The sequence below is a fragment of the Serinus canaria genome, chromosome 12 (assembly GCF_022539315.1).
Source record: "Serinus canaria isolate serCan28SL12 chromosome 12, serCan2020, whole genome shotgun sequence".
Taxonomy (NCBI): Eukaryota; Metazoa; Chordata; class Aves; order Passeriformes; family Fringillidae; genus Serinus; species Serinus canaria.
This window is the reverse complement of record NC_066326.1, coordinates 9,132,323-9,157,921: the sequence shown is the minus strand read 5'-3', so window position 1 is coordinate 9,157,921 and position 25,599 is coordinate 9,132,323. Positions and strand designations below refer to the sequence as shown.

At 49.6% G+C, this 25,599-nt stretch overlaps 2 protein-coding genes across 6 annotated transcripts in view; both read left to right on the top strand.

The window, feature by feature from the left end:
* PLXNB1 (plexin B1) overlaps window positions 1-11,537 on the top strand; it is a 77,019-nt gene extending 65,482 nt beyond the window's left edge. For all 5 annotated transcript variants that reach the window (XM_030227942.2, XM_030227941.2, XM_030227939.2 and 2 more), the window contains 13 exons: window positions 138-316; window positions 802-868; window positions 1,412-1,558; window positions 2,033-2,210; window positions 3,032-3,135; window positions 3,794-3,878; window positions 4,609-4,775; window positions 5,112-5,272; window positions 5,514-5,661; window positions 6,370-6,434; window positions 6,516-6,591; window positions 6,948-7,022; window positions 7,563-11,537. In XM_030227942.2, the coding sequence (XP_030083802.2) occupies window positions 138-316; window positions 802-868; window positions 1,412-1,558; window positions 2,033-2,210; window positions 3,032-3,135; window positions 3,794-3,878; window positions 4,609-4,775; window positions 5,112-5,272; window positions 5,514-5,661; window positions 6,370-6,434; window positions 6,516-6,591; window positions 6,948-7,022; window positions 7,563-7,667 (1,557 nt within the window). In that variant the 3' untranslated portion in view covers window positions 7,668-11,537. The remainder of the gene's footprint in view (window positions 1-137; window positions 317-801; window positions 869-1,411; window positions 1,559-2,032; window positions 2,211-3,031; window positions 3,136-3,793; window positions 3,879-4,608; window positions 4,776-5,111; window positions 5,273-5,513; window positions 5,662-6,369; window positions 6,435-6,515; window positions 6,592-6,947; window positions 7,023-7,562) is intronic.
* A 4,182-nt stretch (window positions 11,538-15,719) lies between these two features.
* Window positions 15,720-25,085, top strand: LOC103817173 (SRSF protein kinase 1-like). Its single transcript, XM_030228194.2, has 10 exons — window positions 15,720-15,825; window positions 16,306-16,393; window positions 18,567-18,654; window positions 18,902-19,008; window positions 20,855-21,017; window positions 22,229-22,314; window positions 22,741-22,848; window positions 23,290-23,359; window positions 23,443-23,535; window positions 24,772-25,085. Exons 1-10 carry the CDS (start codon window positions 15,731-15,733, stop codon window positions 24,957-24,959), a joined length of 1,086 nt encoding a protein of 361 aa, XP_030084054.2. The 5' UTR covers window positions 15,720-15,730; the 3' UTR covers window positions 24,960-25,085.
* Window positions 25,086-25,599: the final 514 nt, after the last annotated feature.

Below are 25,599 nucleotides of genomic sequence, written 5' to 3'. Positions count from 1 at the left end.
ACTGGCAGCAAGAGGTGGGCAGTGTCTGTTAAGGTTCATTCCTTAATAGTTCTCTGCACCTCTTCTTCCAAGAGCCAGCAGCTGTGACTGCTTTGTTTTCAGCAGATTCACACACTGGCTTTTCTCTCTCCCACCAGTTCATCCACACTCTGGAGATCCAGCGCACTTTCTCTCCCAGAGACCGGGCCTATGTGGCCTCACTGCTCACGGTGTCGCTGCATGGGAAGCTGGAGTACTTCACTGATATCCTCAAAACACTCCTGAACGACCTTGTGGAGCAGTATGTGGCCAAGAACCCCAAGCTGATGCTGCGGAGGTGAGTGAGCCAGTCATGGTCCCACTCCTGAAGGGACAGAGCCTTTCTGCCTGATTGGCTCTGAAAGGCTCTGCCAAGTCTTCTAATCCCACTTTGCTGTTTAGAGGTCTCTGAGTTCACAGTCTTGCCATGTTTGGAAGCTAAACTGAGCTATCTCCCATGTTTAGATCCCCAGTAGTCTCCTATCTGGTCCATCCTTCTGGTCTGAACACATTTCCCTTCTTTGAGACCTACCAGAGCCTTGCCACTGTTCCCTGCTTCTTGTCTCTCCTGTTCTGTAATTTGGTGCCTCCTTCAGGCTGATAAGTGCTTTCAATAAGCAGTGTAAAAAGCATTAACTGTGCTGGTTTTGAAAGGCTTCTTTTTCCCTTTCCATTCTGTATCATGACTTAGAGTGCCCTTCTTCTGAAGCGAGTGATCTTTACCTTCAAATCTGCCCCAGTTCTGCACCACATTCCTGTGACCAACCTGATGCTCTTTTTCAGGACAGAAACAGTGGTAGAGAAGCTATTGACCAACTGGATGTCCATCTGCTTGTATGCCTTTGTGAGGGTGAGCTCTTTGTCCCATTGTAATGTAGAGGGGCCAAAAGAGGGGAGACAGGCACAGATTTGCTTTCTGCCTCACTCATAGCTGAAATAGTGCTAGGGTCACCTTGTATTTCAGGGTGAGGAATAAGGGCTGGGCTGCTCACTGGGAATGGGGATTCTTAAATCAACATCAATACCGCTTTTTTCCAGGATGTGTCACCAAGTCATGGAGGCCTCATTGTAGTTCCTTTATCTAGAAACACACAGGACACAGGCTGGTCTGTGCATGGGAGAGCAGATACTGGTCTAATTCCTTTTCTAGAGGGCTGGGGAGGCAGCAAGGATTCTCTCAGATTAGTGACACAGAGGCAGAACAATGCCTTGGTCATGTGCATCTCTCTGCTAGCTGGACAGTGTAGGGAGCAGGATCTGTTGGCACAGGTTCTGTCTTTGCCTGCTGTGGCTCAGCTGCTCTGTCCTCAGTCCTGCTTGATATCCATGTTTCCATGCCTGGGGCTCTGCTGGGAGGAGCAAGCTGAATTTCTCTCCTTCCTTTCCGTGCCAGGATTCTGTTGGGGAGCCCCTTTACATGCTGTTTCGAGGAATCAAACACCAGGTGGACAAAGGGCCAGTTGACTGGGTGACAGGGAAAGCCAAATATACCCTGAATGACAACCGCCTTCTGCGAGAGGACCTGGAGTACCGCACTCTGGTAAGTGCCAAATCTTCTTTCCTCTTTTGGACAGCAGGGCTGAATATCTCTGCTGCTGTAACCAAAGCACAAGTGCAGCACATCTTGCCCCTTTCTCCTGGGAGCCAAGTTTGTTCCAGCAGCAGGGGTTCGTAGATGATGAAGAGCTCTGCTAAATCAGGCACTTTTGCCCCAGGCTGATGGGAGCTTTCACCGCACTCATCTGGTGTTCTTGCTATGCTGTGTCTAGAAATAAGGGCGTGACGTTACTGATGGCACATCGAAGCTCCTGCCCAATGCTCTTGAACCGGCTTCCAGCTCTTGATAGAAGGCTAAGAACACAAGTCTGAGGTGTTTAACATCTGTGATGTTTTCTTTTCTGAATCTCCCAGTGAAAGGACTAGCTGTTAACTAGCCTGAATGCCAGCCATCAAAGGTGTAAATGTGTCAGATGTAATCTTATCAGCTGAGTAGCTGTGACCTTTTCTTCCCCAGACCTTAAATGCTTTGACACAAGCAGGAGTTGGTGGAGGAGGGGCAGAAGACTCTCAAGGGATTTCTGCGAAAGTGCTGGACTGTGACACCATAACGCAGGTGAAGGAGAAGATCCTAGATCAGATCTATAAAGGGACGCCATACTGTCACCGGCCAGACCCAGACACCCTGGACCTCGGTGAGCAGAGCTCTTTGGTGACAAAACTCAGTGAGGAAGTGAAGGAAGGGTGGTTCCGTGTCTGTGCACAGCTCCCTGGCACGTGTGACGTTTGTCATTCTCTGCTGAGTGTGCAGAATCACTGACCACTCTGGCTGGGCACAGCAGGGGAGGAGGCTGTAACAGAAAAAGGCAGGGGTGGGAAAGAAGCAGTTGGGGTCACCCTCTTTCACTTTATGGTGTTCTCTGCCAGACTCAGACCACAGCAATGGCTTGGGCAAAGAGATATGGAAAAAGTGTAGGAGGGGAGGAGGATTTAAGTGCAGTGCAAAGATGCTGTGGGCATAGACTGGCACTTCCTGGCAGCCTCTTAATAATATATGTCAGGGAGGATTTTGCCCATGGTAGCTAATGAATGGTCGAACTTATATTGGGAGAGAAAACACTCAGTTTTCCATCTTCTTAATTCTGTTGATGAATAATGGTGGCATTTAGGAATGAGAAGGTACCGACGAAATATTAGCTGATAAGAACTATGGGTGCATGTTTGTGGTTTGAACCGCCTCCTTGAAGAGTCACAATCTGACAGAATTTGTAGGAACATCACAGGTGGAACATGAGAAGCCACGAGGCCACATGTCCCTGTGCTCAGAGCACTCTGTCCTGTGAGTGCAGGACTCAGCATCATGACAGTCACTTGCTCAGGTTTTTTTGTCTGTGAAATAGGACAGGTAAAAGCTGACGTGGACTAGAGGGTGTTTAATGAGGTCAGCCAGGTTGACGCAGATGATGGCTCGAATGAGCAGTTAATCCTTTCCTTTTCTGTGTTTCAATGGCTGTAGAGTGGAGATCAGGGCTGGCAGGTCATCTGATACTGTCCGATGAGGATGTGACATCTGTTGTTCAAGGAACTTGGAAACGTCTGAACACTCTTCAGCATTACAAGGTCAGAACTCAGTCTTCCATTGCCTTATCTCTCCTCTCATCCTTCTACACACTATCAGGCTGTGTTTGTAGCTCTGGCTCCTGGTGGTCCACTGTCAAAAGGTTGGACCTCTCTTGCAGAGCATATTCAAGTTAAGTCAGTGCTGTGGCTGCAGCCTGACTTCCTCAAACACAACCCTGTCCTTGTCCCATACCTGAGATGTGGTCATCTGTAGGGCTTGGAAGGATAGGCACAAGTTCATACTGCAGTAAAGGTGATGTGCTGGATCTGTTCCTGTTCCAGGCCAGATCTGTTAGGAGGTGATGACACACTGAACTGCCAAGTACTTTCTAAAAATGGAAAGAGGGATTTTTTTAAATTACCTTGCACCAGTGTGTTGTATCTTGCAGTATGTTAGTACCTTGCTGCAACATGTCCTAGATCTAAATGATCTCAGTCCCTAAGTATTACCTTCATTGTACTTTGAACATTTGTTCTTTAATTGGTACAGACAAGATTTTCTCACCCTCAGGAAAGACAGTGATGGTGCCTCCAAATCCCTATTTCTGTCCCTATTTCTAGTGATGGCACAGCCTGTTATGCTCTACAAGCACTTGCCTATTATGCTGATGAGAAACATGCCATTTGCTTTGAATATTGTTGTTTTCCTTGTGTGCAGGTGCCTGATGGAGCAACAGTAGCACTCGTCCCACGCCTGACCAAGCACATCCACAGGGAAAATCAGGATTACATCCCAGGAGAAAGTGAGCTTGATGTCATGTTCTCATAAAATAATTCAGAGCACTTGCCAGTTAGTGGGACAAGTCTCTTGCTGTAGCCCCAGCTTTATGCTGATATAGAAGGCTGACACATACCTTGGGCCCCCTCATAGGATTGTCAGGAAATGTGAAAGCTTGGTCAGGTGAGGTCAGAGAAAAGCAAAAGTGTGAGAGCAGAGGAAGGCTGGGCTGGGTGTAAAAATGCAGAACAAGCACAGTTGTCTGACTCTCTATGGCTGACCACAGTCTGCAACTTGCAGAAATCTTTGTGCCTTCAGGTGCTGAGAGTATGGCCTAAGAGGAATGATGGGATGTCAGGCAGTTTCCTTACTGCCTGGCACAGTGGACAGCTCCATGGATACTCCTGTGGCATGAGGGATAGTAGCCACAGGCTGCAGCTTAAGAGATTCACATTGGATATGGAACAAAACTTCTTCAGTAGAAGGGTGATTCAACCCTGAAACAGACCACTAGGGTGGTGAGGGATCTCTGTTTGGGGAAGTTTCCAAGACCATGAATATTTTGGGTGAACAAAGGCAAGCTGCTGTACTGTTGGCAATGGTTGTACTCTGCAGAAGGCTGGAGAGAGGCCTCCAGAGATTGCTTCCCATCTGTGTTTCTGTTTTACTGGGAAATTTTGCTTTCTTGGGCCTTACCTGACCAAGGTCTGCTGTGAGAGAACCAACACTCATCTGTAAACAATTGCTTGGTTTAGAAACACCAATGCTGGAGGATGCAGATGAAGGTGGGATCAAACTTTGGCACCTGGTAAAACCAACAGAAGAGCCAGAGCTTCCCAAGCATCGGCGTGGGAGCTTAAGAGATCGGGAGCGGGCCAAGGCAATCCCAGAGATCTATCTGACACGTCTGCTCTCAATGAAGGTGAGAAGCACAGATTGTGTTGTGCTTGGGATCTTGCCTTCCTTCATATCCCCCAGCAGATTGCAGGAGTGTGTGTGAAGACTTTACCTTTGGTGGCTTTGAGAACATTTGAGTCTCCTCTACGTTTTGCTTTGTTCACAAGGTTTTCCCTGGCCTCTGTTCCACACACCACAGGGGCCTCCTTTCTCCTTTGTTGCTGCTCCCTTCAATGGGTTGGAATACCCTTGGGTGGGTGAGGCTGTCGCTGAGAAGAAGAGGGTGACCTCTCATTTGTGAGGCCTAGGCTCTCTACTGTCCTCTGCCTGGGCTGACCCTGTCCTGCTTGGTTTTCCACAGGGCACTCTGCAGAAGTTTGTGGATGACTTGTTCCAAGTGATCCTCAGTACCAACCGCCCTGTTCCTCTGGCAGTCAAGTACTTCTTTGACCTGTTAGATGAGCAGGCCATACACTATGGGATCGCAGACCCTGAGACCATCCATATCTGGAAGACAAACAGGTAGGGTGTTCCTGAGGGCCCTGGAGGAGGCACTGCTGACTTGCTTAGAGCTTGCAAAGTGACAGCCACCTCTGCCTCCTGAGAAGGAGCAAAATTCAAGTGCAGGGCAGTAGACCATAGGGTGAAGAGCTGGTTTTGCTGGGAGGGCAGAGCAGAGAGATGCAGTAACATGTAGAATATCTTTCAACACTGTAGCTGCTACCTCAGCTGATGCCCTTTTGTACTTCTGTCCTCTCTACAGCCTCCCCCTGCGGTTCTGGATCAACATCATCAAGAACCCCCAGTTTGTTTTCGATGTTCAGACATCAGATAATGTGGACGCTGTGCTGCTGGTCATTGCACAGACCTTCATGGACTCCTGCACAATAGCTGACCATAAGTTAGGGCGGGTGAGTACAGAGGGAGAAGGGACCATGGTTGGCACAGAGAGTTGAGCAGTGCTGCCTTAGGAAGACGATAATGTTTACATAGCCCCATGGGGACAGCAGGCCCAGCTCCCTCTGGCTTCCCTGTGCAGCTGGAAAGGATTGGGGGCTCCTGGGAAGAGAGAAGGGAGGGTCAGATTTTGTTTAACAACAAGAAATTTTTGAGGAGTGCTCTTTACAGCTCACAGCTGTAAATAAAGCTACTTGAGGGACAGAGCTGAACTCAGTTGGCTGTGGCAGACAGTGGGAGTCACAGGATGCACCTCAGGACATTCAGATTGGCCATTTCCACCATCACTACTCACCTTGTGCTGAGGGTGGAACAGTCCTGCACAGACCACCAGAGATGGGATGGGTGGATCTCTGGAGCACATCAGGCATCAGCTGTGCAAAGCCATAGCCAGTGTGATCTCATACTGGTGATCACCCCGCTCCAGGGGGAAGGCTGGGCTAGGGATCCCGGGGTGCCCTCATCGGCACATCTCAGGGCACCTCAGACTGCATTACCAGAAGAGAGCCTGCTATTTGAAGTGCCTCTCCATGCAGAGGACAAAAAATTCCTGATCCCAAACAAATAGCAGAAAATAGAAGTGGTGGTATTACCTGCTGAGGTTAGTCCCACAGTACAATAAAGGAGCTTTTCATAACCAATTATGGTTTTGGATGTTCAAGGACTCTCCAATCAATAAGCTGCTTTATGCCCGGGACATTCCTCGCTACAAACAGATGGTGGAAAGGTAAGTGATGGATGTGAGGAGCTGTAGTTTCAGCAGTGAGGAGGGGGGACCATGCACTAATTCCTGTGTGCCTCTGTCTAGGTACTACGCAGACATTCGTCAGACCATCTCTGCCAGTGACCAGGAGATGAACTCTGCCCTGGCTGAGCTGTCACGGGTAAATAAAAGTATTTCAGAAGTCACCTGTCCCCTCACCTGTGCATCCAGGAGAGAGTTATTTATGCAAAGATGAGATATTCCAGCTGAGTGTGCAGTTCTGCTCAGACACACTGACTGTGCCTAGTGGCTGCCCTGCACCACAGGGAGGGTGAGGGTCTGCCCAGCAAGCGCTGGAGAGAAGAGGGCATAGTCAAGGATTCAGGGCAAGAAATACATGAGATTTTTTTCCTTTGCTGGTAACTGTTGGTGAATTCTCTTTCCTGTTGCTTTCTTAATGAGTTGTGAGGACAAAGAATTTGACAGGACAATTGTTAGGTGTCTCACAGTTTTGCTGATTTCTTCTCTTATAAACAGAATTACTCAGGTGACCTCAATTCCTTGGTGGCTCTACATGAATTGTACAAATACATCAATAAGTACTATGACCAGGTGAGTGTGTGTTTTCAGCAGGTATGAATATACCTTTCTTCTTCTACCACCCGAACAAAAACCCAATAAAAATTAACAATTAAGAGCAGCGAGACTGTTCCAACACTGCGTATTGTTTCATTAGCATGCATAAGTCATGTCATGAGTTTTTATTCTTATCAAAGAGCAAGGGAGGAGATCAGCAAAATGAGCTATCTCTAACTTGGAGCCTCTTAGGATTTCATATGTGCTTCTTTATTTTTACTCCAATATCCAAATACTCTACTTAAAGAAGACATGCAGTTAGTTCAGAATAATTTACTAAAGTCTTAATTTTCACGTGAGAAGTTTAGGGTTTTTTTTTGCCGTGTAAAATCTGTAAGTTACTACAATGAATCTAGAATACTTCTTTTGTGGTTAATTTGAGATTAATTACTGCATATGCACTCTAGACTATAGCATGCTGAATTTCAGCTTGAGGTTCTCCATAATGCTTGGTGTTCAGCTGGTTGGGTGTTGTGTGCTGGAGAAAGTCTGCCAGTGAGCTCTGTCTGATTGCAGATCATTACTGCCTTGGAAGAAGACCCAACGGCACAGAAGATGCAGCTTGGATATAGACTACAACAGATTGCAGCAGCTGTGGAGAATAAAGTCACAGATTTGTGACAGGCACAGACAGACTGCTCTCCCCTGGCTGAATGGGGACAGTGCTCATCCTAGTTGATAAACAGGGTGTCCTGCTGCCATTGGAACCAGACTCTCCAAGAAACCTGCGGGTGATGTGAGCAAGGGGATGGCCAAGGCAGTACAAAGTACAAGCGTCCTTGCATCTCAGAGAATATTTTTTTACAGTTTTTTTTTTCTTTTTAAAAGCAAAATTAAACAAAAAAAAAAAAAAGGACAAACTCTGGTTTTTCCCTGGCAGACTGCTGAGGGACCACACAGGTCCTTCCTACAGATGTTATGTGAATGTGCCAAGTTTGCAAACCGTGTTATTGAAGAGCCAGGTGACAACACTGAGCACACTCTGTGGAGCCCTCAACCTTGCACGGATGCCCTTTCCAGGAACACTCCCTGCTGCAACCACTCACTTCCTTGGGGATCAGGAAGCTTTTCCTGGGTTGATTGCTGTGCTAACCTGTTTCCAGCTAGCAAGCACTCCTGAGAAACTCCTTTCAGCAATGTCTCTGCTGGTCCCAGATGTCGGATGTGGAAAGGAGAGTGTCCGATGGTGAAGGTCTCTTGCTCCCCCGTGCTCTGATCTCTTGACAGCTCGTGTGTGGCACCTGCTTGGCTGGAATGTGCTCAGCAGCATGGGTGTTTGCCATAGGGCTGTAGATGAACAGCACCCCCCACCCTTTCCCTCAGGACAAATTCTGTGTCTGAGAGTCGCTACCTGGCTCACTTCGGTCTCCACTGACTCAGCTCGGATCTGTCTTCCTGGTTCCTTGTGGTCAGAGGTTGCCCTGCTCTTTGGAAAAGCACAAATGCCTTGTGCCACTCCCCCTTCCTCCAGTGTCCAGCTGTTCTGCTGCTCTGAACTGGACTTGTAAATACTCTCAAAGTTAATGTATTTAAATGCTAAAGGAGAATGTTTAACTTTGTGGCTTTGAGACAAAGCTTTTCTTGGAGAAGTATCTCTGTGCACTTCTACTGACAAACGTCTGTCAGCACTGGAGCAGTTTTCTCCACTGCTTTGTCTGCAGGGATAACTTGTAGGTGTCTCCATTGTTATACCAGCAACTCGCCTTTCCCCGCGGCTCAGTCCCAGGCTCTCTTTGTGCTCTTCTCTTAGGCTTGCCTTACACCTAACCCTCAGCTCCACTGCTCACACTCTCCTGTTGTGGCACATAGAAGGGTTGTTTGGTGAGCTGTGAACTCAAAGGAGCTGTCAAGCACAACTGTGATGTTCCCAAGGAGGGTCGGGTGTCCTGCAAAAAGGAATGATTCATTGGTGGAGGAGAGGCCTGGAGCAGGCACAAGCACAGTTAGCTGGCAGCTGTCACTGGGCAGCTCCTCACTGCTCCCTCCTTAATTTGTCCACTTTGTGAACAGTCCTCTGCCCTTCTAAGAGCTAGTTTATAAGAGTGATTCACTTGTTCTCTCTCCTGCTTGCCCCACCCCTGCCCCCCCAGCTGCTAATTCCACACTGATGTCCTGTGTGCCTGAGGCAGGTAGACAGGTCTGACTCCTCTGCCACTACTCTGAGGTAGCGATTGTGTGGGCCAAGATGGAGCAGAGCTAGAACAGAGCAGGATCACATCCCTACCTCTCTTTACATTGCAAATAACAGTAATTCCAGGCCTGCTCCATCAGCCCTGTGGCTTTGTGCGAGTGCTGTGCAGTTGCAGAATTGTTCTTGGAGCAGGCTAACGCTGGCCTCTTCCTCTTCTGTGACCCTCTCTCAGCAGTATAGCAGTGTTCCCAGGTACATGGTGTGCTCATACAGAGTATGAGCATCCCTGAGCAACCTTCTGCTTCTATCCTGCCATACAGAGCAGCAGGGTGGCTGGCTGGCTGCTGCCAGGCAAAAATGGGGCTGCAGTTTGACTCTTTCCCCAGGTGAGGACCAGTTAGGGTCTCACTCCTGCCTGACCATCCATTTCCACAAAGCTCATGGGAACTTAGCATCACTGAGACCTTTGTCTTGACTAAATCTGATTGAATTGGTCACCCCATAAAGCTGAGTAGAGGAAAGGATTGCTGGATGGGAAAAAGCCAATACAATGCATGTTAGTAAAGCCCATTTTTTAGGGACTGCAGGAGGAGATTGCTTGGTTTGAGGCAGGTGCAGGTATAGTGGTGGAGTAGCATTGTCCCCTTGTGTGTTGGTGGATGGACTTTCTGCCCTAGGAAACAAGGCCTGGTTTTTGGCCTCTCCAACTTGCTCAGTGTCTGCCAGAAGCCACAGAATCTCTGCTGGATTTCTGACTACAGACTGTCAGTGTCTGCCCCTATTTTTGCAGAATTATCTCTGCACTTTCCCAGAACAGAGTGGCTTGAGGCTTAATTCTCATTCCACCTCCCACTGGTATCCATATTCTCCCTGCTTCTGTGTTCCTGGATGTTGGAAATCATCTCCTTTCTCCGAGTGTATCTGTGAAAGTCTGCTTTTATTAGATTGATAATCAAGACTAAAAAATAGAGCTAAACATAGGTGGTTGACTTACTTAACATATTCAGCTTGTCCTTGCATGGCTGGACAGGACACACTGCCCAGTGCAGGTGCAGTGAGGGTGGACAGCTGGTAGTGCCCATCTCCTCCCATCCATCTGTCCTCAGTGTTGTAGAAACCCAGCATCCTGCTCCCTGTGGACACACACTGAAGGCCCTCACTGGAATCAGCTTGGGTGTTTAGGCATGGCCCTTCTTACCTCCGTCCGTGCCCCTCTCCTGTGGCAAAATCCATTTCTGTGGCAGGGTTCTGTTGCATTTAAATTTGCACAAAACAGGTTTTATTATGAAATTCCCTATTGCAGGGAAAAACTTATTTATTTATTCCTCCTGATCCTTCCAAGTTTTTCCCAGTCTCTGCCTGATTCCACAACCAACCGGACATTCCTTGTCAAGGACAGAGAATCCTGTCTGGATGTTCCTGTTTGCTCACAGGTAGCAAGTTCAGTGGGCACCAGCAGAGAGAGCCCTGCTACCGCAGCCTGCTGTGGGACACAGGGATGTCACTACTCCAGTGGGACTCCCAGGACCTCGATGCTCCCCAGTGGCAGGCACCCAGCTTTATTTAGTGCTGTGGTCAGAGGGAGGGACTTTTGCCGTGGTCTGGGTGAAAGGCTGAGAACTGATCAGTGTTAAGATAAATCTCCGTTAATGTATTTGAATGTCTCTCCCTTTGGCACGGTGAAGCACAGCTGCTGCCCACGTGACGTAGGCTCCTCCTTTCATCTGTCTGGTGGCAAATTTAGGCTGTACCTAAAAGCTTTTTTATTTTGGTAGAAATGGTGGCTGATTTTTTAAAATGAAAATAGAGGGTTCTTGGATGCTGCTGCCTTGGTGGAATGCCATCTTTTTCAGGGTGTGCCCTGGTTGCAGCAAGATGCTTTTTTTTGTTGTTGTTGTTTTTCTTTTTTTTTCTCCTTTTTTTTTTTTTTTTTTTTTAATGTGTGCCTTTCTTGGGGGGATGGTTATTTTGGTTTCCAGAACACCCAGGGCATTTGCTCTTGTAGTCTTTTTCCTGGTCTATGTCGTGGTGACTCTGCTCTGTCCCAGCCTTGTGACTTGGTGTCTGTCTGTCTGTTACGGTATGGCCTGACCTGCATTTATGCCCTGCCACACCTTAGGTTCTGCTCAGAGCACCCAAGGTACTGTCTTTCTCAAGTTTGAATTAATAATTAATATAAAAAGCTTGAAAAAAATCTGAATTTTGTTACATAGTGTAATAACTGTTTGTAGATACTGTTCTGAGATGTAGGAATCTATTGGTGATATAAGAGGTTTTGTCTGTAAATAATCAGTTTAGAGTCAAAATGATTTTAATAAAGAGAATTCTTACACAATAATTCAATAAATTTTAATATACAACCTTTGTGTCATGCTGGTATTGCATGATGATGCAATTGCAAATTACACAGAATGTTTTTGCCTCTTTTTCTTCCTAAGTGGAAACTGTACTCCAAAGTACCAGGACCCAGAAGCTGTGTGAGGAGCAAGGCTTTTCCCTCCTCCCTAGGCTGTGTTTCTTCAATCTAACCTTGTGCCACCTTTTACCTGCATCCCTCTGCAGTTTCCAGAGCTCAAATACCATCCCTGCCCACGGGAGCAGGCAGCCTCTCTCCACAGACAGTCTGGGGCTGGCCCTGGGGCCGCAGGGTGCGTGGCAGCTCTGGCTGTGATCTCTCACTGTGGGTAAGGGTTGCTGAACCTTTACTGTTGTCACTGTTGGTCACTGTTGTCCACCAGCATGAGGCAGAACCCGGTGATCCTAATTTACCAAAACAACTTAATTCTTAAATGACTTTCACAGTTCTTCCCAGACAGCAATCTGGCTCCTGGCCAATCTGTCCTCTTTTCTTCCCTCCCCTTCCTTTACTAGCAGAGTTTTGTACAGACTGCTTCTCCCCCTCTTTTAGTCCATCCTCTCTGTACTCTGTGTGTTCTTGTTGTCCTTTAAGGGGTCACAAGCCACTTGTCCCCTGCCTGCTGCCCCGCAGGGCTCAGCACCCGGCCTGGCGCAGCCTCTGCTCCCTGCCTTGGTATTTTTAGTGCAGGGAAGGCAGGTGAGAGCAGAGGGGCACAGGCAGGGGGAGAACCACTCTGGGAGGCCCTGGCCTGGGTTTGGCAGCCTGGAGCTGCAGCAGAGCTACTGCAGGCAGAGTTAACCCTTTGCTGCAGGGCTGGGGCCTGCTCTCTGCAGCCTCAGCCAGGAAACCTGAGCTGTGCGAGCCCAGGGCCCCCCGTGAGGGGGAGGCCAGGCCATGCCCAGCTCCAGTGTGAGGCTGCAGCTTGTGGCAGTGGGGGAAAAAAATGCGATTCTTACTGTGTGTGGCCTTTTCCTCCCCTGTGTTGCATGGTGCTGGGATGCTCGTGTCCCCCCAGGGCTGTGGGGAGGATACTGCTGTGCTTGCTCTCCAAGAGACAGGAACAGGGGAAGCATGGGCTCTGTGGCCACCAGCACCATGCTGCGATGGTGTTGGACTGTGTGCAGGCACTGCTGGAGAGGCTGAGGTTCCTCAGGTCTGGCAGTGTGGCACATGGGCTGGTCTGGGAACAGGGATGGCTCTGCCAGGCAGAAGATGGTGCCGCAAAGCAAGTCCTGCTGACACACTGCTGGGAGCAAGGGGCAGAGTCAGGCAGCCCCACGGTTTCTGGGTCTGGAGAAGGCAGAGCAGAGGGGGAGGATTTCTCTGTTTCCATCTCGGTAGAGCTGTGAATTTCCCGCTATAAATAGTTGCTGTGGAGACTGTGAATCTACTGCAGGCTAACAGGCCTGCTGCCAGGGAGGCAGGGAGAGGCCAGCAGTAAAGTGAATCCACCGCAGCTGTCTGAGGTCTCCTGCTCTCCCAAAGCCAAGGTTGTTCCCAGAAGTGGTGCTGTGATCTGATACCCTGCCCCACTCCTCACCACGTCCATCCAGAGATGCATAAGTTTGGTGGGCTCAAGGCCATCCCTCCTGGGACAGTGCAGACTAAAATCAGAGCAGGACCAGCTGGTATCTCGCTTTGGGGAGCTCCAGAGCAAGCCAGATGACAAAGGGAATGGAGTGTCCTAGCCGTGAGCTGCTGCAGGGTGAGTCTGTGCTGAGCCCTGGGGCTCAGAGCCCTGCTTGTGTGCTGCATGCCGTGACTTGCAGGGGTGCTGGGCTTAGCCAGGGCTTGTAGGTCTGTGGTGGTGCAGGAGCTGAAAGTGTGTATTGTTCTGGTGAGTTCTGCCACTCTAAAGGTCCAGGTGTCATAAGGCATGACTGGTGTTGGGCAGGTCTATACACTTCCATGCAGGTTGGATGGAGGAGTCCAGGCCAGATGTGAAGCATCACTCCTTGTCCATGGCACAAACCAGGCAGGAGCAGTTCTTGGGCTGAAATTCTCTGAGCTAGTCCAGGCCTGCAACAATTCAGTGGGTTCTGCACAAAATAGTTGGAATGCCGAAAGCAAAATAAGTTGTATTTAATGTGACAGTGTCAAGAAATGAAGGATTAAAAGCACCAATTGTCCTTTATCACAAAGCTTAGAAAAGTGCATTTCTCTTTCCTGTACCAAGTTGCATAGCAACACTCTTCATCTTTTGCCAGTGCTTCCATCCACAGAGGGTGGATGAGGTAAATCTTGCATGCCTGAGGATAGACTTGGCTTGCCTCTGCAGCAACAAGGCCACCAGGGCCTGAACTGCCCAAAAGCTCCCTTCACCCTAGGGCTGTCTTACACTTTGGGTCTGCCTCTGGGTCCTATTTTCTGACTGCAGTCTCCTATCACCAGAACACTCCACCAAGGGAAGAAGCTGTTGAACTCTCATCTCCACGCACTCATGAGTTTTCCTTTGGCAGGTAAGCTGTATGATTAAAGCTTGCTTGCTCTCAGCTCAGGCCCTGCTGTCCTCATGATGTGAGTGAAGAAGGCTCAGGCAGATGCTGGTGGTGCAGGAGTGTGTGAGGGGTACTTATAAGCTTAGTCTGTGCACAAATAAGGAAAATATTGATTTCACTTCTGTTTCATAGGTGAGATGTCAGGGAGCATTTACTGTAAAGGGTGGCCATGCAGACATGCAGCATCCAGGGGGTTTATACCCAGAGACTGATTCTGAACAGTGTAAATGCAAGGGTTAGAGGTTTAGAAATGTCAGGAGGGGGAGGCATTTTGAGCTCCTTACAGACTTCTGTGCAGGCATGGGTAAACAGAGTAACCCAGAGCTTGCTGGGTGCCCAAAGGCAGGCTGTGCCTCTTGCTGCTGTGCTGGGAGAGGAACATCAGCACGTGGAAAAAAACTTCAATGTTTTGAAAAGTCAAAACATTGAGTCAAAACAGGTGCTCTGTCTCAGCAGCTGGAAGATGTTACAGCTCCAGAACAACTCCCTGCCACCAGCACTGCCAGCCCTCTATAACTATTCCTGAAAATCTGGTTCAGATGAGTTCTTAGCTTTAGTGACCTGATTTGGAGGCTTTAAAGTTCAATATTTCTACCTGTGCTAATGCTCTATGGGCATTACTCTCACCTGTCTCAAGCTCTGACAGTGTGTGTTAGCTTGAGGCTTCAGCTGTACAGCAAATGACATTTCTAAATTATGAAAGGCTGGGTTGGAAGTGCCCCAGCTACTGTGGCTTAAATCTGTATTTCATTAGCAACAAGGGCTCTGAGCTATTTCAGGTGACCAGTACAGAATCCAGTCCTACCTCGGTGCTGCAGCACTGGGGGACAGCAGTTGGATCAGTCTATCTGTGCTGTCTCGGTGTTTATGCTTTGGACTGTCATAGTAACAAACCCCAGGAGCAGCCCCTTGCCAGGATCTCCTGTGGCCTTGCTGGGATGTCACAGGATGGTCAGTGACAAACCTGTGCTCCAGCCCCAGAGCTGGACTGTGGGCAGAGGAGCAGCCCTGTAGTGTTTAGAATGCAAGTTCTGTTTCACACCCCTCTGTAGCAGGAGCCTTCTCCTGCCAGCCAAAGCCCAAATTCCCTCCTCAGCCAGGATGGGGGGATAGGGAGGGGGTGCTTTCCCTGGCTGTGGGAGGGGATCCCACAGACCCCGCTAAGCCCCTGAAAATACACACTAGGAAACCTGAGACTCCCACCTGGCCCTGGGCTGGGACCAGCCTGCCAGCTTTACTCTTCTGAACTCTTAAAATAATCCCTGTCTCCCTGAAGTGCCAAAAGTATTTGTAACAGCCTGACTCCAAGAGCTGCTGAAGGGAATAGGAAGGAAAGGGATGAGGGGACAGCAGAGATATGGCCACCCTGAAGCTCTCTTGAAAGGAATAAAGTGCTGAAGCTCACATCACCGTGTCCCACAGGTTGGTGTCCCACTGCCTCCATCCCCTTGTGCCAGGACCTGCCGTGCTCCAGGGCCATGGAGGAGCGGGTGCAGCAGGAGATGCCATCAGCCCAGCGCACAGGTCAGTCCTTGGCCATGAGACTCCAGAGATGAGATCATGCCAGGCTCTTCCCAGGCTAGAGGAGGCCGCTGGGACCTGTCAGGCTGTCCTCAGCTGCTCCTTCAGTCTAAGAGCACTTAGAGATGTCATTAATATGTCTTGGTGATGGTTTTCCACAGGAGGCCACCACCCCATGCAGGAGGGAGAGGTGTTCAACACACAATACCAGGTGCTGCACAAGCTGGGATGTGGCACCTTTGCCACTGTCTGGCTGTGCCAGGACATGAGGTGAGGGGCTGAGTGCCATTCAGGGAGGTGGGAAGGGGTGGCTGATGTTCTGGGCAGGGCTGGCCCCTCTTGCAGAAACAGCAGAGCACAGTCTGGGAGCATGCCAGGCATCCCTGAGCACAGGGAAAACCTGACAGCACGACCAGTGGTGTGCAATAAGCAGAGATGGTCCCCAGAAACCAAAGAATGTAAATAAGGTGGGATCAGCCCTTGCTCTACATTATTTTTTCTTGTTTAGACCCTGCAGTATCCATGTTCTTTTTCTCTCCAGTCTCTTTGCTGGTCCCTGGGGCAGTTGTGCTGCCACATGCCAGCAGGAGGGATGCCCATAGGCTGGCATGCTGCAAACCAAGGCCAAGGGTGCCTGCAGAAGGGCAGCACCTTCCCTGGGGAGCCCAGGGCTGGCTGACTGGGAGAAAAAGAAGTGCAGCTGGTCAGGGCCTGACATGCACAGGCTGACAGCTGTGGTTCATTTCCCAGGAGGAAGAAGCAGGTAGCTGTGAAGGTTCTGAAAAGCAGGGAAGGCTTTGCCGAGAGTGCCCAGGACGAGGTTGCTTTCCTCCGCTGTGTAAGTGTGTTCTGTGGGTCTGCGCTTTGCTCCAGTGGGCGGCCACTGAGTTCAGGTTTGAGTATCAGCCTCATCCATCCCCTCTGCCTGCAGGTCTCAGTCCAAGGAGCTAGGTGGGGAATAGGAAAAAAAAACCCAAAAACTGGGGAATTAATAGAAATCACCCTGGCTCAGCACTGGCCTCTGCAACAGGCATTTTCTCCTTCCTGCATCATACTGGGACATGTTCCACTTGCCCTGTCAGCCCATTTCTTTTAGCTGAGACTGAAATCCAGTAAAAAGGAGGAATCTGCAGAATGATAAGGTGGATAATCAACAGAAGAAGGTGGTAATGCTCTTAAGTAGGAGAGAGGAGCATGTCTACTGTACCTGTATCATTCACAGAGGACCATCACTCAGAGGACATTGCTGTATCACACCACTGATACTGAAGTAAAAGGAAATATCTGCAATAGAAAAATATAGGATGTACCAAAACACAATAAACATCTGAAGTCAGAAAGCTTCTTCTGGCCTCTGCTAATGGAGGTGATAATTAGGTGCCTGTATCTGGGTTGTAGCAAGTTGCCTTTGAAGTTGGCTTGAGCTGCTCGTTCTAGAAAGCTTGTGGTTACAATTCTTCAAGTTTGTTCAAATACAAAGTTACATCAGCTTCAGACGAGTAAAAGCTATTAAATTCTGCATTTTAAATTACTCTGTGGCCTTTCTCCCACAGGTTTGAGAAAGGTTTAGTTAACACCTGTAAATCTGTAGGCCCTATCTAAAAGGAGATGAGCCAGATGCAATGATGCAAGAGGAAGTACCAAGTGGCACTAATTTAATGCAATCAGAGGGCTGCTTTTCCACACATCAGCACAACCCTGTGTAGAGAGTGAGCCTTACCCCTGATTTATTATTAATTCTGAGAAACATGCCTGCCCATTCAGCAGCACACAGCTGTTTCCCAAGGCTTGTTCCCACCAGCACTGGGGCTTAGTGTCTGCTGAGCTGCCAGAAGAGATGATCTGGTCTCTTCTTTCAGTGCTGACCACTTCTGTTGCACCTGAAAAAACCTTCTGGCACTCGTGCAGGTGGATCTGGCATCTGCAATATCAACCAAACCAAAACCCTGGCAGTTGTGGCCATGAAGAGAGAAAAAAACAGCATGAATTGCTGTACCAGGATAAGTGCTCTGGAAGAGCAAGGCCCTGGTGCTCCTTGTCACACAGGTGTGTGGTGCTGGGGGTGCTGTAGCACCTGCGCCTGGAGGTTCACTCAGCACAGTACCCTGGGCCAACAGCACATGTCCAGGTGGGTGTAAGGACAAGCTGAGCACAGGGTGCTGCTCCCACTGAATGCTCCCCTGGCCTGTTGCAGTTTCCAGTTGCAGATTTCTCAGGTCAAGGATGATGTTTGTGCGGGCAGGAATTCTCAGTGGATTTACCTTGAACCCTTGCAAGCCCCTGTGAGATTCAGTAGCCGCGGCCCCTGTAACAAGAACTGTCCCCAGTGACCCATGTGCTGTCTGAAGAACCATCTCTGCTTTGTTCATGGACCTACTACACACTGGGTTTGAAGACCCCTGGCTCTAGTACAAAGATGTGTTCACCTCCTCCACTATCCCTCTGTATCCTATAGATCACTTGCCCACAGCCAACCCTTTTCCAGCACAAAGAAGCCCCCTTCACTGGGTTCTTCCAAATGTGGAAGCTGCTCTCTACCCTGATAAGACAAGTAGCCAAAGACAGCCTTTGAGTGGTCAAAGACAGCCACAATGTCTCTGCCACTCTGCAACACCTTGAGGGAAATTGCTGCAAGGTTGGTGTGAGGCAAAGGAAATGGACAGCCATTGATGCTGGGAGCAGGGAGCTGTTTTCTTGGGGGAATCCCCTTTCAGCACAAGCAGGAGTACTTTCTGGGTCTGCCTGGAGAGAATAAGCAGCAGAAAATGTGCTAGCTACAATCAGCAGGATTGGTGTGAGTTGTTTTGATGCTGTGAGTGTGATGGTCCCACCTGGTTAAGAGAAGACAAAACATGCAGAAACTCATTCCTGGTTTTCCTGATGTTGTTTTCATGGGATTTGTCACAAAGTACCAGAAGATAAAGTCTGTCAGACAGGATAAAACAGGTGCAAAGTGTCCTTGTGCACATATATGTCTCTGATTGCAGCTTTCTTGGAATCCTCCCCCTCAGGTAAGCTGCATGAAGAAGAAGGACCTGGCAGGAGAAAACATCGTCTGTTTGTTAGACGACTTCAGAATGATTGGAGAGAATGGTTTCCATATCCTTCTGTGTAGAGTGATTTTCTGGGCCAGCAAAGCCTGGGCTTGCCTTGGAAAGCCACAGGATGGTGTAAACCTGAGTGCTGTGCTGCCATGAGGAGGATGAGCAGGGCTGCAGCTGGACCAGGCACACGGGCATGGCTGGAGGGGAGAGGCTGGATCAGGAGGTATTTGGTTGCTTTGGTGAAAGACAAAGGGCTGGTGGTAACACCTTTCCCTGTTAGTGAATCCCTAACTCTTTCCCACATGCTTGCCTGGTATTTGAGGTGCTGGGTCCTTCCATTCGATGTCTGATGGGAAACTACACAGCCCAGGGACTGCCTTTGCCTTTTGTGAAAAAGTCTTTACAGCAGGTGAGAACTCAGATGCAATCAGGCAAGGGTGCCAAGGGGCTGTTTGCTGTGGGACATGCCACAGTCTTCCTCCCAAGGGGAAGGACTGGTGTTACTGCCTAAGCCTGCAGCCTCCTCAGGTTTGGGATGGAGTCAGGGCCACGAAGTGCCAAAAGCCTGCAGATGTACACCAGGGAGTCAGGGCTGGTCTCTGCTGCTTGTAGAAGTTCAGGGGACAAACAGCCTGCCATAGTTCTAATTCTTGTGGGCAAACCATCTCTGCCCTCCTGCTGCCCAGAGAAGTCCCCTCTGGCAGTAATGCCAGACTGCTGGCACTTGCCTTGGCATCCAGCCATGGGTAGCACTATCAGCTCTAGCAGCTTTCTGCATGGTACCACTGAAGGCTGCTCAAGGTCTCCCTCCCATCTTTACATGAATTTCTAAATTGCTGATTTGGTCAGCTGGTTCTCTTTCCACGTTGAGGTTTCCCTGTGCAGAGCCAACTTTTCCTTCATCCCCTGTAAGGATGTGTTGTGCCTATTTAAAAGATGATGAAAACTGAGTTTCTTCAGGGCTGGCTCTGCTTAAGGAGTGGAAAACCTGAGTGAGGCCTCAGAATAGTTAAAATTACTTTTTGCCTCTCGCGCTGAGATTCATCAGAAGCCTGCACACTTGCCAAGATGAAGATTTGCTACCCTGATTCCTGTGCCCTTCTAGGGATACTAAGAAAGAAATTTGCTTCCTCCTTCATCCTATTTTCTGTAGTAGCTTCTCCTTTCTCTAAAGAAGCTCCACTAACACCTGAGTAAGTTACACAAAAATGTAGTGGCATTACCTCTGTGCTCCCTTTCAAACTCAGGCTTTTGCTTGATATACTATCTGCTTTAATTGTAAAATCTCAGTTCTGTTTTCCCCCTTCAGATCAGCACCGGGGCAGTATTTACTTCTGATTCATTCCAGTTTAGTTATTTAAATCTTTCCCCATATTTCACAGTTACCATTTAAGGCTGATATTTCCCTGGGGCTGGTTTTCATCCCAGAATAGAATTTGATAATACAGAGAATATTTACCAGTCCTTTATGACTGACCAGAGTGTTAAAAAACAAACTTAAATCTCCCCATAGCCTTTTCTCTGTTATTGATTTCTGATAATGAGTGTTCATCTCTGGTAGGTGTTCACTCCCCTGTGACAGGCCAGGCTCTCCCTCCTGCATCACAAACTGTTCTTTCCCTACATGGCTCTACTGTAAGGCCCTGAAATCCTCTCTCTGCACTCACTAATGGTCTCTCCCCCTCCTGTCTCTGTTATCCTGTGTCTTCTTCTTTCCTTGTATGATGGGACACCTTGCCATGCCTGTCATTGACACCAGTCCCTTTACATGTCCCTGTCATTTAAATGGAAGTTGGGGGCTTGTTATAATCAGTGGCAAGGCACAGAACTCCCAGGACACAACAGGCATCCAAACAAGAATTTTTTCAGGAGAAAATTCAGCTTTGTAATCATAATAGCATCCTCATAGCCCCATCCTTCTCCCACCTCCCTGGGCTTGCCCATCTGTGCTGGTATCTATGGATTGTCACACTGCCTCTTGCTGTGTGTCACCCCAAACAGCCCTTCCCTCACTGGGCTGTCCAGGCCTCCACTTGCTCCTGGGGCTCTGCTGCTGTGTGGGGTGATGAAACCCTTGTGCCTGCTCCCATAGGCCACCCCAACAGGAAACCTTTTATTGCCAGGAGTTACCACCAGTGCTCAGGCTGTCCCTGACCTGCACTCCCGCTGTGCCTGCAACTCTGGCAGCTGCTGGGGCAGGAGAGGCAGTGGGGACCCTGTCAGGGCTGGTGTGACAGTGCTGCCTCATTGGCCAGGTGCTGGCAGGGCTGCACTTCCTGCACAAGTGCTGCCGCATCATCCACGCAGACATCAAACCGGAGAACATCCTGCTCTGTGGGCACAGCAAAAGGCTCCAAAGGCTTCTCATGGCTACACTCCACTGCGACCAGGGAACAGGAGGGAGGCTAAAGGGAGCAGGTGAGCACTCCAGGGCCTTTTTAACAAAAAAACTGACTTAGGTGTTTATTGGCAGGAGAGAAATGAGAGGCAGCAGGTACAGATACCTTAGGTAAGGTTCACATCTCCTACAACAGCCAGTACAAAACATGACAGCCAGTATCAAACATTATAGCCAGCTTATGCTGCTGAAAGTCCTCTCCTTTCTCTGCTTAACATAAACACTGGGCTGGGCTCAAGGCACCTACAAAAATGTGGTCCTGCAGGTGGGTTTGTGTGAAGGACAACTACAGGTCATAGATTTGGGATGGGGCTGTCAACAGAACCTCGGAACTCACTCTCAAGGCTTTAGGTACAGGACAGTTCCACATGTCTGATGTTTTCAGCTGCTGAAAAGTTTACATACGTAAAGTCTTGATCAGAAATCTGTATGACACTCTTGCTCTTTATTTCCCTCATTTCTGAGGTTTGTGGGAGACTTGTATGTGCTGCTAATCTTCAAGGCCTTCTGAGACATAATTTATGTGCACAGAATGGTGTGAATATTGAATAAGATGTAGGGCTGGAGAGTTTCTCGAGAGATTATCTCATCTCCCAGCAATGAGACCTTTCATATTATCCTTGCACTGTGTTCTCCTGTGAGCATTTCTCCCATGACAGTGTTTTTTTGTCTCTCAAGCTCTGAGGCAATCAGGGAATGCTAACTTAGTGACCAAGTCTTTTGCTTGGAGCAGAAAAGCACAGTATTAAGCATAAGCTGACAGCTCACCGTAAGGCACTAAACCAGGAATTACCTTTTTCTGGGATCATATGGAAGTGTAACATCCATGTTGCTTGCCAAGCAGGCTGTATCCAAGGCCTGTGACAGCCAGGGTTACTGAAGGCTGAGGAGAAATTACAGACATTTTGGTTCTGACTGGTGCTCTCCTCTGGGCCCACAGTAATTTAACCTTGGTGCTAGAGGAACCCTGCAGCAAGACAGGAGCATAAGGTCACACTGTTCCACTCCAAGCTACTGTTCTCCCAAACATTCTCATATGTTTTTACTGGATACCAGGTATTTTTTTGTGTTCCTTCAAAAAAGAGGGGTGGCATTTGATTTATGATAAAAAGTATTTAGAAGCTTTTAGGCCGAGAAACTTTAAGGGAAGGCAGACATACTTCTCCTGTGGTAAGTGGTGTGTACCTGCTGGTACAGAAAGACCTGATTTCTCTCTGTCCTTTCCATCTAGGAGGTGATCTTGGCAATCAGTTGGAAGAATCTGATTTAATGAGCATAGAGGTGAAAATTGCAGATCTAGGAAGCGCATGCTGGACAGTGAGTCTGCTCCAAGTCTCAATCCTGTGACAATGGGGGATGCTGCGTGCTTCTTTCCATCCCACACTGTGTGTCTGTGTGTCCCTTTAGAGTTGAACAGCTGTTTCAGAGATGCTGATATTGGGGGGGGTTGTGTTTGCTACTCTCAGCTCCAAGCTGTGCAGTCTTCCTGAGCCACTGACAGTTTTGGATGTTTCTCCAGCTTGCAGTTAGTCCCTACAATTAGAAATGTGTAACTATGTTCAGTGGGAAATGGTGGGAGGTAGATTCCCACTGGTGTCAGTGGGGCTAGGAATGTGCTGGCTGTGCCCTGCACAGAGCTGAGAACACACATTCATTTGTGTCCTCAATGTCCTGTCACTGCACAAGAAGCTTGTGACCACCAGTGTTGCTGTGACTGGTTTAAGGAGTTTGTTTCTGTTTTAGTACAAGCCTTTTTCCAAGGAGATACAGACCCAGCCATACCGGGCCCTGGAAGTGCTTCTTGGATTAGACTATGGCACTCCTGCAGATATCTGGAGTACAGCCTGCCTGGTAGGACTGGGGACAACACTGCCTGTAGGGGAGGGGACAGACCTTACAGGGTAAGGACATGCTGGCCAGGGCAGCATGTCCTTAGCATCCACCTGTCCATGTAAAGAAAGTTTCCTTTCTGAGAAGGCAAAAGGGGTTGTTGGAACTCATTCATTTTAGGGCAAAAGTCTGCAGCTGGTACAACCCACTCCTAATTTAGTTAAAACTCTAAGCCAATTCACACTCCATGCAGATTAGCTCAGAGGCTTGCCTGCATCAGGCACAGGCTGCTTTTCATCCTGATAGAGCTAAAGGTGTTGTTTCAATGTGGTACAGATCAAGCCAGCATGAGTATTTCCACATTTTAGGATCAGTTTTGTGTGATAAAGAGGGCAGTATCAGTTAGTGGGCAAGGAAAACTCCAATACAGTTAGTGAATTAACAGTGCTACTCCATTTCTAGGCATTTGAAATGGCAACTGGAGAGTGTCTATTTGATCCTCAACCTGGGAAATACTTCTCCAGAGATGATGGTAAGACTGCATGAGTTTTATTCATTTCACTGACAGAAGTGTCACAGTCTGCATCTAAATTTGTCTTCCCTCCCTCCATTTAGATCATGTTGCTCGTATTATTGAACTCTTGGGAAGAATTCCTCCTCAAATTGTTTTGTCATGGAACAAGTCAACAAAATTTTTCAGCAGGCCAGGTAAGAACTGGCATAAGGAAGTTTATTTTAAAAATCACTGCAGATCTCTGACACACTCCTACTCAGCTCATGGTGAACTCCCCCAAAAGTTACTCACACAATGCAGGCTACAAGGAGAGATGGAACACAAATGGAAATTCCATAAAGAGCAGTAACATTCCCTGCCCCGCCCACTTTGCAATCCATGAGCATTCCAGGGATGAATGCAAAATTCTGAAAAATGGTCATTTCCCCGAACATGGAAAGCATTTCCATTCTTTCTTCTTTGGATTTGGAGAAAATTGAAATACAGACAGGAAACAGTTCCATGCCAGGAAGGCCAAGGAGTGTGTAACAGGCTGCACTTCACCCATTCACTGACAGAGAACAATGATGACCAGGAATGGGACACTCATATCCTTCCAATGTGGCTGCTATATTTAGTCTTCTGACCCAACTGTAACATCTCTTCTGTTTTATTGTCCTCAGTTCCTTTCCCTTTGACTCATGAGTCTTGAAACCCTTCTTTGACCACAAGGCATCACATGACTCCACCCTTCTGCAATTTGGCCTATCATCCTTCTCTGCTCTTTCATGCTTACCAGCCCACCCACAGTTCATTCAGTGCTTAATACTCGTCCCAGGCTGGAATTTAGCAAGCACCTTCCTGCACATCCACATCCTTTGCTTACACTTATCTCTCCTATGGTGCTCGAAAGACATGAGTCAAAACTAGTTCTACATTCACTCTCCCTGTGAACCAACCAGGCCTGACCACACATGCCCAACTTGAATCACTGTATTTACACCGTGCACTCCCCAGGACGAGGGTTGCTTCTCTCCCAGTCATACATTCTGCTGGGCCCCACAGAGCTGGCTGGCATGTAACAAATTCAACAAGAGTCTTGAGAGCTCTGACACTGAAATAGCATAATGCATCTGGGTGCCTGTGGGCAGGCACAGGGTACAAGCAGCAATGGCTCTGGCATGGTTATTCCCGGAACACTTTGTGCACTCTTGGCACATTCTCACCTGAGAAAAGTACTCAGGGAGACTCCAAACACTAGCTTGAAAAGGTGGTTCATGAGAATCATCCGAGAGCCAAACCTGCAAGGGGCAGCGCAGGTGGAACTTATGCAGATAATTCCAAGAAGGCAAAATTCTTTCGGGATGCTTTGGGTTAATTCTGAGGCGAGGCGCGGTAGCCTCAGCCGTGCAGGTGTGACTGAGGCGCTGTGCCCACGCTGTTTCTGCCAGGCGCGCTTCTGCGGCTCTCCCGGCTCTTTCCCCGTAGCCTCCCCGGCATCCTGGCGGACCGGCACGGCTGGACACCGCATGAGGCGGCCGCCTTCGCCGCCTTCCTGCTGCCCGCGCTGCACTACGCGCCCGAGCGCCGCGCCAGCGCCGCGCAAAGCCTGCGGCACTCCTGGATCGCCGCACCGTGACCCGACCCGCCTGTCCCCGCCTCGCGGCACCGCGGAACCCGCCGCAGCGACCGCACCGCCCTCCCGCGGGGGCGGCGGGGCCGGGCCGGCTGTCACGGCAGAGGGGGCCGCCCGCCCGCAACCCCCCTTCGCCGCCTCTGCCGAGCGACCCCGGCGCGGTGGCTGCGCGACCCCAGCGTGATCCCGCGGCTCCCTCCGCGCCCGGGCTCCCCTCCCTTCTTGCCGCAGCGCTGCAGACCGCACGCATCGCTCACTGCGAGCAGCCGCAGACGCGGTACACGAGCACCGGAACCGGGCGGAGCCCCTCGCCGAGCTCGGGCACCGAGCGCCGCGAGGCTCCTCCTGCCCGGCTCGGCCGCCCCTCCTACCGCGGAGGGGCCGTCCCTCCGCCCCACTGCCCCGCGGCCTTTGTTCGGGGCTCCAGGGACGGCAACCGGCCAGCTGTGGGAGCGCTGGCCCCGCCGGCCCGAGGAGGGGTGGTCTCAGCCCCGGGCGGCCCCGCCGGGACCCCGTGACGGGACCCCCGGCCCAGCCCCCCTCCCACTCTAACCCGCGCGCGGACGTGCCGAGCGGCAGGCCCCGCGCGCGCGCCACCGCGCAGGCGCTCTACGCCCTCCTCCGCCCAGAGCTCCCGGCCGCC